This window comes from Convolutriloba macropyga, chromosome 3 (genome assembly GCF_964194025.1).
Source record: "Convolutriloba macropyga chromosome 3, txConMacr16.3, whole genome shotgun sequence".
NCBI classification, from domain to species: domain Eukaryota; kingdom Metazoa; phylum Xenacoelomorpha; order Acoela; family Convolutidae; genus Convolutriloba; species Convolutriloba macropyga.
The window spans coordinates 39175236-39188289 of NC_134470.1; the positions used below are offsets into that span (position 1 = coordinate 39175236).

General features: G+C 34.1%; 1 protein-coding gene across 7 annotated transcripts in view; it reads right to left on the reverse strand.

Moving 5' to 3' along the window:
- LOC142336194 (guanine nucleotide exchange factor subunit RIC1-like) overlaps positions 1-13054 on the reverse strand; it is a 221025-nt gene that overhangs the window by 132568 nt on the left and 75403 nt on the right. For all 7 annotated transcript variants that reach the window (XM_075384847.1, XM_075384846.1, XM_075384842.1 and 4 more), the window contains 4 exons: positions 9189-9293; positions 8721-8759; positions 8363-8473; positions 1754-1843 (listed from right to left, as the gene is read on the reverse strand). In XM_075384847.1, the coding sequence (XP_075240962.1) occupies positions 1754-1843; positions 8363-8473; positions 8721-8759; positions 9189-9293 (345 nt within the window). The remainder of the gene's footprint in view (positions 1-1753; positions 1844-8362; positions 8474-8720; positions 8760-9188; positions 9294-13054) is intronic.

Consider the following 13054-nt stretch of genomic DNA (forward strand, 5'->3'; position numbering starts at 1 on the left):
AAGCAAAAACGGAAGAGAAATATGACAAATGCTTCAAGAAAATTGCAAAATTTTAGGAAATTCATATTCAACGAAAATAAAATGTTAGGAAGCATGTTCTTCTGTCGTGTAAACCAACTGCGAGACCAAAAAAAAGTTTCAATGGCCAGTAAAAATTGTAAAAACGACTCAAAAGTTTAAAAACAATAGAAAATTTTATCAAAATGTTGCCATAATTTGTGATATCATTATCTTCAGAAACATTTTATCTTCTCCAGAGTCTATTCAGTATCCTTATTTCAAGTCTAAAATAGTTTCACTTGCTCAAAGATCGAAAAACTTGTATAATAATAACATTCAGAAAACTCCAAATTTCATCATAAAATTGCAAAAAACGTCACATTAAAATATTGGAAACCTGCCCCCAGCACTACTCCTAGCAACTATGCACTACCATACTAAAAAACCCAAGAGGTTCCCTGGCCACTGGGGAGAGAAGTATTCAAAAATCGGCATAAATTGTTTAAAAAATTTGATCAAGTTATAATTTTTATATTGTGATATTCAGATATTCGTGATATTAAAATCTTGAAAACCATTCCATTACCACAAAAAAATAATCACTGCCCGACTATCAAACCTCAGTGAAGGTTCCAAGAACCATGAGGCTTGAGAAACCTGAAAAAAATGCAAAAATTAGTATCATTTTGTGTTTTTGATAGCAGCACCAAAACATATAGTTCAGAAAGTAGTAATAAGAAGAAATAATATCTTGCTAAAGAACTTTATCAACTTTATCCAACGTCAACTCAAGCTAGCTGAAAAAAAATGACGAAAAAACGAGAAAATTTGCACCAATTTGGGCTAGCACGCTTAAAAATGACCTTCTAACCTTGCATTTAGGACTTCCCAGCAGCTGCACCACTCTAAGCAATTGAAAGACTACTAAAGCTATCTTAGGGCTTCTAATGAAATTTGACGACACTGGTCCTTACCTGTTTATTCCCTTTTGAAAGATCTAAGTCATGAAAATTGTGAAAACATCTTACAAAAAAAGACAGAGCCCCAATACATTCCAAATGTTAGATTGCCAAAAAAGACAGAGCCCCAAAACAATCAAATTCTTGGACTGTAAAAACATAGCCCGCAGCTTGCCGGAAAACAGCCGCGATAGACGCTTGCGGTCTTCCATGAATTGAAACGACTAAAGAAACAAAATAGGCAGATTGACCAAAAGTCCTTTAGTAGACCACTAGATTTTTTGGGTTAGATACGTACTGTCAAAAAAGCCTGAAAGAGCTTTTTCAAAATTGATTTTCCAAATCAAAAACTCAAGACTAATACTTAAGAATTAGGGCATAAGAATTAGAGTTTGGCACTACTGTTCACCAAATTTAAAGTTACATAAGTGAGTTCAGAAGTCATTTTTTGAGTGAGGTAAGTTACGCAATTGACCTAAAAGCAGAGCTGACGTCACGCACACTGTCACGCGCAAGGGAATCACACTTCAAATAAAGATTACATTCACCTTAGTTTGGCGGCATTAAATATATAGCAGTCATTTCGTATACACTACGTTCCGTAGACAACATCGACTGTGATGACAAATAAAACTTTTCATCGAAACTGCATTTATCAATTTCCTGCGAGAAAAGATTTTTAGCAAAACCTTAGAACAAACTACTTGTTCTATGTACAATTTTTACAGAACAATTGTTACAAACTTCATGAATGGGCTAAAAATATTTGTATGGTGAAAGTCGCGAATCTTTACCTCGTATCTGGAGGACTGGTTGTTTCGACATGTGAACACGATGAACTCCTCGTGCCACGCCATTCCACCACAAACACTCAGCTCCTTTTCCTACAATATAGATTACCATTCGAATTTCGGTTGAAACTCCACAACTGCGGTAAACTCAGTCAACAAAGATCATATTTCTTAAAACCTTCCCAAACTTCAGCTCCTGTATAACACCCTTTTCCCCTTCCTCAATTATGACGGAATTTCGCATGACAATGGACAAGGTCGTTTAGGCCTTACCGTTGACATTCTAAATGTCTGTCCCACTTTAAAAACGCGCCTTCACGATCGAAACGCGCCTGCACTGCGATCAAATCAATCGCAAACAACTGGTGCTTCTGGGCTTTAAAAGAGCGACTAATGTGGTTTAAAAAATGCTGTTATACGACAGGGGATGGGCTATAAAATATTATTCAGGGGCTTTCAAATGGTATTATCAGTCCATATTGGTAATTATAGTCATTTATTATGAAAAACAACCGGCATATTGACAGAAACTATCAGCAACTAAAACATGGCCGGCAGATTGTCGGCATAGCTGCGAAAGAACAGACCTGCGGGCCGTTTAATAGAGATAGAAACAGAGACAAATCTAAATTGAAAAAAAAATCGACGCCGCTCAAAAAGCTAGGCAAAAAACATTCAGCGATAAATTAATAAAGCTTGTTATAATTCATCCCGCAGAAGCCTCTTATGAGGGACCTTTATTGCACATACGAGTACCTTTGACCTTGAACAAAATCAAATTAAGCTTAAGTTTATTGAGTGAGGTAAGTCACTTGTGATCAAAATCTAATCACGCAAAAAACTGTTGCTAAAAAGAGTGAGAAATGACGTCACGTGCGCAAACGCCGTTAGTGAGAGGAAGAAGTCATTCAGAAAATTTGACTTTTTCAGCTTTGCTGTGTGAACAAATGTAAAACGAAAAAGAGCGTCAGACGACGAAACAAAAAACATAGCCGGAAAAAAACCGGAAGCGACTCGAAGCATCAAAACTTCTTAAAAAAACTGCAATTGCAGCTGAAGCCATTACTTTTTGTATTAAGCCATGAACTCATTACCTCCTCAAGTCTGATCTAAAAATTTAAACCACTGTCACCAAGAGAAACAAAATGCAGCAAAATTTTATATTATTGAAACCGTTTGGTAACGTTAAAAAGTCAAAAAAAAAAATTGGATGGTGAAAATACTGATCGGATGAAAAAAATGACAGGGCCATCAATTGCCCTCAAATAATTCATGATTCTAAAATCAAAAACATCGCGAAGACAAACGGCAGATAATCATCTCAGAAAATAAATTAAATTTTCAAAAAAGAATGCTCAAATTTAAGAATCAGAAAACCAGCACAATTAGATTTCGAATCATCCGAGACAAAGATACGTCCTCGTGAACAAAACAGAAAAAGCAGAATTCAAACATACGAAACATTGAAACAATTTGCAAAAAAATGTTCAACAAAGTTTTTTGAGACTGCGTTTACGAAAAAAGCTTATGTTTTTCAAAAACTTAACACCAAAAATGATTGAATTTTTATTGAAAGGAATTTAAAGTCCCTCATGTTGCACAAAAATACTATTTTTAGTAATTAAAACCAAAATACAAAAAAAAACTGAGAAAAATTGGAAAAAAACTACCGGAATCGGATTAGCATATGTACAAGTTTATAAAACAAAATTACATCGAGGTAGAAAGAGGCGTTCAGTATATGAATTATCAAAGGAAAGTTGCTATAATAACTGATTTTCGACAAAAAGATGGCTGAAAAATCCAAAAATGAAGAAATTACTAGAAAAAAAGCTAAAAAATGAACTTAAAAATTAAGAAATATGGGTCAATTTTGAACTTCAAAAGCATTTTTAGACTCTGCAAAACACTGTGGTATCAATTTCCGACGTTTAAGTTTCAATAGAGCATCCAATAAAAATTATTACAAAAAACCAAATTACCAGCAAAACAACTGAGGCACTTGGACGAGAAAAACGGCTAAAAACGGTTATCTATATGTGCCATTTAGTCAAAAACTACTTTTCAAAGTCAAAAAATCATTCACTAAACGAAGCGCATGATCAAAAACTTCTCTCGCTCTGAAGAAATTAGTTCACATGGCAATTTTACTCACTTTCGCTTTTAGGTCAAAACATCGTCTGAACGAATAGTACTTCCGGTAAAAAAAAAACCTTAAGAAAACCAATACTCCTCTTCGAGTCGTAAAAAAACCAAGATCACCGTAATATAGCTCCGCTCAGCTTACAGCTTCGCAGCTACAAACATACCCGGCAGATTGCCGGAAAATAGCCGCCGTTGATTCCAATAAGCATGATTGGGATTGAAAGAATAGAAGATATTGAAAAAAAAAGATTTTTGTACAAAAACATTTTTTAAGTCCGATTTATTTTGATGGCATTTCGTAGTTGAACATACTTCTGTTTCTTAGAGAGAGGCTACAGGGGCTACTATCAATACCAATAAGCATTAGAGATGGTAACTAAGACTTATAGGAACGACGTTCAAATAGCGGGCATCTAAAATTGGGCTTTATGGGTTTATCCCATTTCTACTTCTGACTTCAATTTTTTATACTGACTCTGTTCATTTTGAATTGCTTTGCTGAGCAACTGATGTTCAAAATCACTTTTAGCAGAATGAGAGAAGAGAGAAACTAGTCTAGAGAAGTCAAAAAGATATCACGCAAAATGTTGAAAAAGCGGCAAAATGAGGTAAAGCGAAAATTTTTTTTATTCGACGAAGTAAAAAAAACATAGCAGGACAAGTCCTGACGTACAATTCAAAGAATTTTCATTGACTAAACAGAAAACTAGACCTAGAACGGACTATGAATGGATTGGAAAAATCATTTAGAAAAAAATGCTATCCAAAAAATCGAAAAAACAGTAAAAATCAAAGTGAAATTGCCGCATGTGAACAAAAAATCACTACCGATAAAGCGAATTTTTGTTCAAACACCATATTCTCACTCTACTTTAAAATTAGAGCGAAAAAATTTCACGCCGCAAAACCACTCGCTTTTTCGCTCCATTTCCTGTTTCGGCGTGACCAAAATCACTACTCCAATTTGACTTCAAAAATCAAGAAAATGTGTGAACAGATCTTAAAAAAAAAAAGACAGCGCCCCAATACAATTCAAATTCTTTGAATTGTAAAAAAATAGGAGCGCTATAATAGCCGGCTGAGAAGATGAGGCGGCTATTAAACAACAACTAAAAGTTTGAGCGCTAGAGGCAGATATTCCAACTGGGAAAGTTCGTTATCTCATCAAAGAGTCTAAATTTGTTTCCCATTCGTAGTTTACGTATTCATCAATTTACATTTCTGTTTTGCATCAGCTTACACCTTTCATGGGAAGAGAAATCAAGACAATGTACATATGCGGGTAAAATATCGTCAACGGAACATTTTAATGAAAAGCATTAACACCTCCAATAAAGCAAACGTGAACATGAGAGAGAGAGGAAAAGTCAATGCGAGAGTGAGGTAAGCCACGTGCGAGTGCAAATCAGCTAAATAAAGACATGAATAATTGACAAAATATGATTTGAAAAGTGGCATCTAAGTTGCATCAATAATATAAAAGTCGAAAAAATATCGCATGGCAAGTCCTGAAAAACAGTTCAAAAAAATTTCATTGATTCAACAAAAAAAAAAAACTAAACCTTGAAAGAACTAGGAATGAATTGGGAAAAATAAAAACAATCCAAAAGAACTCAACAATAAAGTGAAAACACAAGTTAAATAGTTTATCGGTTAATTAAATTTAAATTTTAATTTCCATACGTGAGATCAGAAGTCATTTTGTTTAGTAAGCTAAGTCACGCAATTGACCTAAAAGCAGAAATGACGTCACGCACACAAATTTTAACTGGAACGCAGTAGAAGTCACTGAAGTCATTGAAAAGGTCAATTCAAAGTCAGGTCGTAAGAATCCTCGACGGAGACGACTAATTAAAAAAATAAACAGGACAAGTCCTGACGTACAATCCAAAGAATTTTTCATTGACTAAACAGAAAACGAAACCTAGAAAGGACTATTAAAGCTAAGAAAACCATTTCTAAAAAATATCATATCAAAAAAATAAAAAAGACAGAAAATCAATATCAAAATGCCGCATGTAAACAAGAAACCACTAGCGAGATATGGACATTTGGTTCAAATATAAAACAAGGCATAGAAAGAATTATGAATGGATCGGCAAAACCATTTAAAAAAACCGATCCAAAAATGTGAAAAAACAGTAAAAACCAAAGTGAAACTGACGCATGTGAACAAAAAACCACTAGCGAGAAAGCGAATTTTTGTTCAGACACCGTTTTCTCACTCTACTGTAAAATTGGAGCAAAAAAATTTCACGCCGCAAAACTATTCCCTTTTTCGCTCCACTTTCTGTTTCAGCGTGACCAAAATCACTACTCCAATTTGACTTCAAAAATCATGAAAATTTGTGAACAGATCTTAAAAAACCATAGCCTGAAGAATTCCGGAAACGATTCGAAGTAGAGATCCACTTAAATGCCATCCAACAACTCAAACGACAAACCGTGCTTCCACTAATTTATGATTATCTTGAAACAAAACCGCAAAAAATAACAAGAAAATCAAATCTGATAAAATATGGAAACAAAACCGTTAAAAAAATAAGAAAATCAAATCTGATAAAATATGATAAAAATCGGATCAAATTTTGTCATAAATCGAGTTCGGGAAATAACTATCTTTTATAATTACTTCATCAAAACAACTAGTACCTACTAAAACCACTTATGAGAATTTTTAAAAGCACTTGAAGCCAAATCATGAAAAGATAAGCTCTTACAAACAACTTGGACTAAAAAACCTGGAAAAATTTAATAATTTTTCTAATACAACGAAAGCACATAAATCCAAAAAAATCCTTTCAGCCAATAGGGTATCCAGATGCTCGCAAAACAATCGGCAAGTCATATTAGGCCAAGAAATTTGTCTAAAAAAACGGGGAAAAAACGAACTACAAAAAAATTAAGAAAAGTAGTTTCAATTTTCGCCATTTTTTGTCATATTTCTCAACAAAAAAATGCTTCATATCCACAAAACTGTAACCACTTGTTATCTAAAAAGTTCTCAAGTCATAGGGGTCTTTTCAAGACCGATTTGAGGCAGTAAAATAAAACAAATCGTCAAAAAATTAGCCCAAAAATCAGCAAAACTTGAAAAACCTCAGAATTAGCATAAAACTCTATGAATTTCCAGAAACCTTCAAACCACTTCCAAAACCACCCTAAAATTAAAACAAAAACATACCCGGCAGATTTAAAGTGAAAAAACGACACCAATTTCAGCGCACTTTTCATTTGACTTTAAGTAGTAAACTGCCACAAATTGAGTTCAGTTTCTGACTCTTGTGAATGAGAGAAAAATTTTTCTAAAAATTTTGCTCGCTTCGCAACTTTTTTCACAACTTTTTCTTGCTCTCACTGAAAAACGCGACATGAACAAAAAACTCTCTCTGCTCTATCAAATAAACATACCCAGCAGGTTGCCGGAAAATAGCCGCCGTTGATTCCAATAAGCATGATTGGGATTGAAATAACAGAAGATTTTTGTAAAAAAATTTTTTTAAGTCCGATTTATTTTGATGGCATTTTGTGATTGAACATACTTCTGTTTTAGAGAGAGACTACAGGGGCTACCATCAAAAACAATAAGCATTAGAGATGGTAAATAAGACTTATAGGAACGACGTTCAAATAGCGGGCATCTAAAATTGGGCTTTATGGGTTTATCCCGTTTCTATTTCTGACATCCATTTTTGTACTAACTCTGTTCATTTTGAATTGCTTTGCTGAGCATCTGATGTTCAAAATCACTTTTAGCAGAATGAGAGAAGAGAGAAACTAGCCTAGAGAAGTCAAAAAGATTTCACGCAAAATGAAAAGGCAGCAAAATGAGGTAAAGCGAAACTTTTTTATTCGACGAAGTAAAAAAAAATAGGAGCGCTATAATAGCCGGCTGAGAAGATGAGGGCGGCTATTAATCATAACAAAACCTCTTAACCTAAAAAATTGAAAAAAACTGCTTTAAAATTCCTCACGTGAACAAAAAAATTTCGCTCACTTACAGAATTATTTTCACACCTCAATTTCTCGCTCTCTTGAATACAGCGATATGAACAAACAAACCACTCTCTTTCCGCTCCACTCTTTATTTTGTTCAGCAACAAAATCACTCCAACTTTTTTCACGAGTTTCATTTCCTGCTTCAAAATTCACTCCAATAAAATTCATTTAAAAAAAGGACTTCTCCAATACTCCTCTTCGAGTCGTACAAAGACAGCGCCCAAATACAATTAAATTTCTTTGAATTGTAAAAAACCACGATGTCGCCAATTATAGCAGCTATCGCTTCGCGGCGATTAAACAGCAAATAATGAACTGCGCTCGAATTCATTCCGCAGCCCATAAATGCAGCATTTGAGAAGCAAAATTCAAAAGGCGTAAAACCCCCCAAAAACTGGGTACCAAAAAAAACCAAATCATTGCCTTTGTTTGCACTCCATTGCAAGCATTAAAAAAGAAATCACATGCCTGAATTTCGTTGCCGAACATTTTCCACTTCAGGTGCTCTAAGTTATACAGCACCAGACCGTACTGGGACGCAACCGCAATGTTCGAGCCAGTCAAATCGACACATGAGTACTGAAACACAATAGATGAGAGAACTAAAAGGATAAAGGGACGTGACTGGGCTTAATTATGATGGCCCCTGATGGGCCCCTGTAGCAAATTATTTGTACCTTATGCAAAATGTTGCAGCTGTACTTTCAGTCCATACATTCAATTTTTTCATTTCTAAACTCTCCACTCATTTCAAACTTGAATTCTTTAAACTCGCGTCATTCTTTTTACAGACAAATCAGACGATATCGGCATTATAAAATCTAACCTTGACAATTGCATCTCCTCTCAGATAGGTCAGGGGAACCTAAAACAAATTTAGCAAATGCAGAACATCTCCAAACGCAGATCTTAGCACATGACTTTCAGACGCAAATCAGTTAAATCCCAAAACCAAATCAAGAATATTAAACTTGGCTTTCTATGCAACCAATGACTTGCACGGAAGTAAAGTTCGCAATGCCAATGGTTTTAGATATGGTTACCAAATGAATTGGGCTTGAACATTACGCATGTATGTACAAAATTTTTCTATGCAAGAACGCTCAGAGTGCCCATTTCAACAAGTTTTAAAGTAGGTTTAATTTTATTTAACAGCCAGATATACGCCAGCAGTTTCCCTACACCACGTATATAGCCCAGTTTTTATTGCGAAAAGACACTGCTCACACTGTAGTTGTCTATACAAAATGTTCAGAGATCGAAGTAATGGAGCAAATTGAAGAGACTAACATACCACTGTCTGTCTCCAGCATTTAATTGCATCGGGGCTCTCGAAGTCAAGGTTACTACTGAGCATTACACGGTCCATTCCTTGCAACAGGATTAATGATTCTCCAAACTAAACACAGCCAAAACACGTTCAATGCGTCAACATTTCATCATACAGTTGTTTGAAACGAAATCCGCAAGTCTCGAATTCAGATGACGGGCAGACTTAAATCCCAATCTACAAAAACCGATTGTTTAGATCTACATTTGAGATGATGGTTCGAAGCAAAACCTATATTCTTCGAATCAATATTTTAAACAATCGAACTGCTAATAATCTTCCTTTTTCATTTCAACTACTCTATACCTCAATAAATTTATATTCAATACTGATCAATAAAAAACTAGCAACTCAATCCTTTTCACTCCAATAAAATGAAACCATTTACGAATTTGATAATTTGACCCTGACACTGCGCCTCTTTATTATTTAAACTCCATCATGTCATATAACCATCTTTTCTTCAGATAGGAAATTTTAGTCGTTAGTTAAGGGTTGTTGGTGTTGTTGACAGAAGAGGTTCAAACCTATTCTGCGAGCATACTCTTGTTAATCAGGCACGCCTTGTAAAAGTAAAGTTGTGAACTGGGAGCAATTGATTACAAAATTTTCAGTCATTAGCTTACTGGTCCGATTCAACTTGATCTTTTTTTTGTATATCACGCAATATAGGTTCTACAATATAATTCTACATCCAAGTTATCTAACGAGAAAAGCTGATACTCAGGAACTTTGGACAGCTGAAAGTAAATTTCCTCTGTAAATTTTTGTCGAGCATGTCCTACCGTAGCACAATTTTTATCACAATTTTGTAGGCCAACAAAATGATTTCAGATTCAGAGATGACCCAAACAGGAATGTTTCGTTAGTATTCATGATTTTATGGTCACATCCGAACTCGTACAGAAGCCAAAAGTGATTCAAAAAGCAATGCCAAATTTTTCAATTGTTGATGTAGCTCTATTCAATCGAGGAAAAAGTAGTGAGAATTGAATATTCAAAAAAAATTCCCAAAAAATAATTTTTCAAGATGAGTGAATTCTAACTTCTCTTTATCAAAAATCACTTTTGTTACAAATTCTTAGAATTACGAATAGAATTAAAATGGTAGATCAAGGAAATAATTTTTCTGATCAAAAAGTTCAACTGTGCTTATTTGAGACAACAATTGGCCAATAGTCTGTTTGATTGCATAGAAATAAACAAACATAAACCGACAAATGTCGGAAGAATTGCTTTTGAACGACAGGCGAGGCAATTTAATTCAGGGGTTGTAGCCTAGATCAATTTTTCTTCATGGGTGCAAAAAAAGTTCAACGAGCGGGGATTGGAAATACTGACGGCAATGCTGTTAGCAACAAGCATTGCTTCAGTGTGAGAACAATAGAGATCACACAAAAATGAAGAACCAAAGCATGAAAAAATCACTTGAGAAGTCAAAGAATGTTCTAGAAGAAAAGCGCAAAATTGTCAAGCAAAAAATTTGCATAAAAAAGACACACACGTTTACAATAATTGCTATGAACTTCATTCAAGAGCAATTAATAACGTATTATTTTTTGTTTAATTTAGTTTGATGATTGAGCTGTCAGGTAACTAAGATTAAGCTGAGTTCTGTTGATTTTCCCACTAGACGTAAATAGCTAGAGGAGGGAAAAGGCATTATTGCAAAAAAAAACTATGAAGTTATTTTCACATATCAAAACTGCTCACTTAAAACATTGTACTAGCTTTTTCATTAAATTTCGTCTTGCATTCTCACAAAAAATTCTTCTTTCACCACGCGTTCAAGTTTTGAAATTTCTCCTTAGGTTGAAGATACTTCATGTTTTGCTGTTTTTCAATATTTGCTTCAGGGTGTTCCCACAGTGTTTTGTTGCCGACTGATTGATATTAGATACGTACTCTGAATTGTAGAAAATAATTGAAAAAGAAAGTTTCTCTTTTCCCTTGACGCCAGCAAATTCAAATTGAACAAGACTTTTTTGCGCGAAAACTTATATTTTGAAGAAGGATCGCAGGTCAATTAAGATTAATAAATTGATTATCGGAGTGAAATGCTCAATTGTGTCAGTTTAGGTATCATGACGAAATCAAAAATGATTTTGGTAATTTAAAGCCTGAACATGCGAAAACAATATAATAGACTTGGAGGCTGGAATTGTCGTTTAAAAGACCACTTCTATGAATTAAATAAACTTGTCCTGACGTGTAAAATGATAACAATAGTTACTGTTTTGGATTGCACTGTTGTCTTTGCGCCCCCTCTCCTGCGTCTGTTACCGTTCAAGTTCAATTGTTTATGTTTAAATGGCCATACCTTATTTAAGTTTTTATTAACGTACATTTTGTTTAATTTGAGTAATCAAGGTCAAAAATTCGATTTTAACTGTCTACTCTAAATTTTCCCATAATGGCGCCAAACCCTAGCAAAAAGTTCGACAATAAATAATCGATCAAGAAGTAGCTCATTATGTTGATGTCGAATGAGTGAAATATAATTTTTCGGAACTTCGAGTATCTTCGCAATTTATTACAAAAAAAACTAGTTTGTGAAAGCGGTTAGTACAAGCAAGTTGAAACCTTTTAAAAGACACTTAAAATTGTGAAGCATATAACAAATCTTGAGCATATTTACTATGTCTAACTATGAAAGACAAAGAATGCAGTACAGAGATTACTGTACGCAATAAAATCAATTTGATTTAAACAAAGAAAGCATGAAAGATTTTGCAAAAAAGCAATGATAGCTTTGATTCCGAATTCTTCCCAAAAACTCTGAAATTTAAGTTCTAAGAGCCCAATTAGTATGGATAACAACGACTATAAGTCCCTTGTAAGTAGCTGCATGTATGTAGGGTTTAATTGGTGTTTTCAGGAAATAAAAAGGGTAATCTATCAAAGAAAATAATTTTTGTGCTTTTAAGAACTTGGCTTTCTTTTGGATTTCTCCAAGGAATAATGTATTGCAGCTAATGAATACCCACAGCAGTGATAGAGTAAAAGTAAAAAGGATCAGAGTTTTAGTAATAATATTTATGCGGGGAAAACAAAGCAAATCGTAAGTGGGGGAAAAGGAATTACTAATTCTTTATTTCGTGCATAGTCTGAGAAAAAAATTTAATCAACAAAAATGATATTTTCAAGGTGTAATTCTACAAGGCCATGGTTTCGGCGTATAAAAACCAAACTTTTTGGATTCCGTTACAATATTAAATAGATCAAAAGGACGACTGAAAAAGCATGTTTGAATAATTGGATTTAATTAAAAAAAAGAATTGGAACATTGTTTTTCCGGTACTAAAAAAATGGATTTTGGATTAAAATTGGTAGGCAATTATTGAGAGCATCTATTGAAGTAATCAATTAGCAATATTTTTGGTTTGCAGCAGAAAATTGGTAAATCGTTAACAATAAGGCAAATATTTGTCGGAATTCTTATATTCAAATGTCAGTCAGTTAAGTATATCCGGCTAAGTTTGGGAAAGTCATATATCTACTTGAAACCCAAGCCAAGAAAAAGTAAAATTACTGTTACGCACTGATTTTTAAAAGAATGAATCTACGGTGTTATTGAGGTAAATTTGAGAGATAACTTGGAATAATTATTGTCATTTTCAAGGGCTTATTTTGATGTTTCACACTGCGATTTTTAGCGGATATCATTTTAATGAAATTAGCTAGTAACAGCCTTTTACAGAGCGGTTCGGATGCATGATATATCCACTAGTTTGCCTTGTATTTTAGAGTTTTGTTAGTCTCAATTTCTACTCTAACAAAGTCTGTCAAACTTAAAGAAGTTTTCAAGAGAATTTCCAGTTCAATCTTTA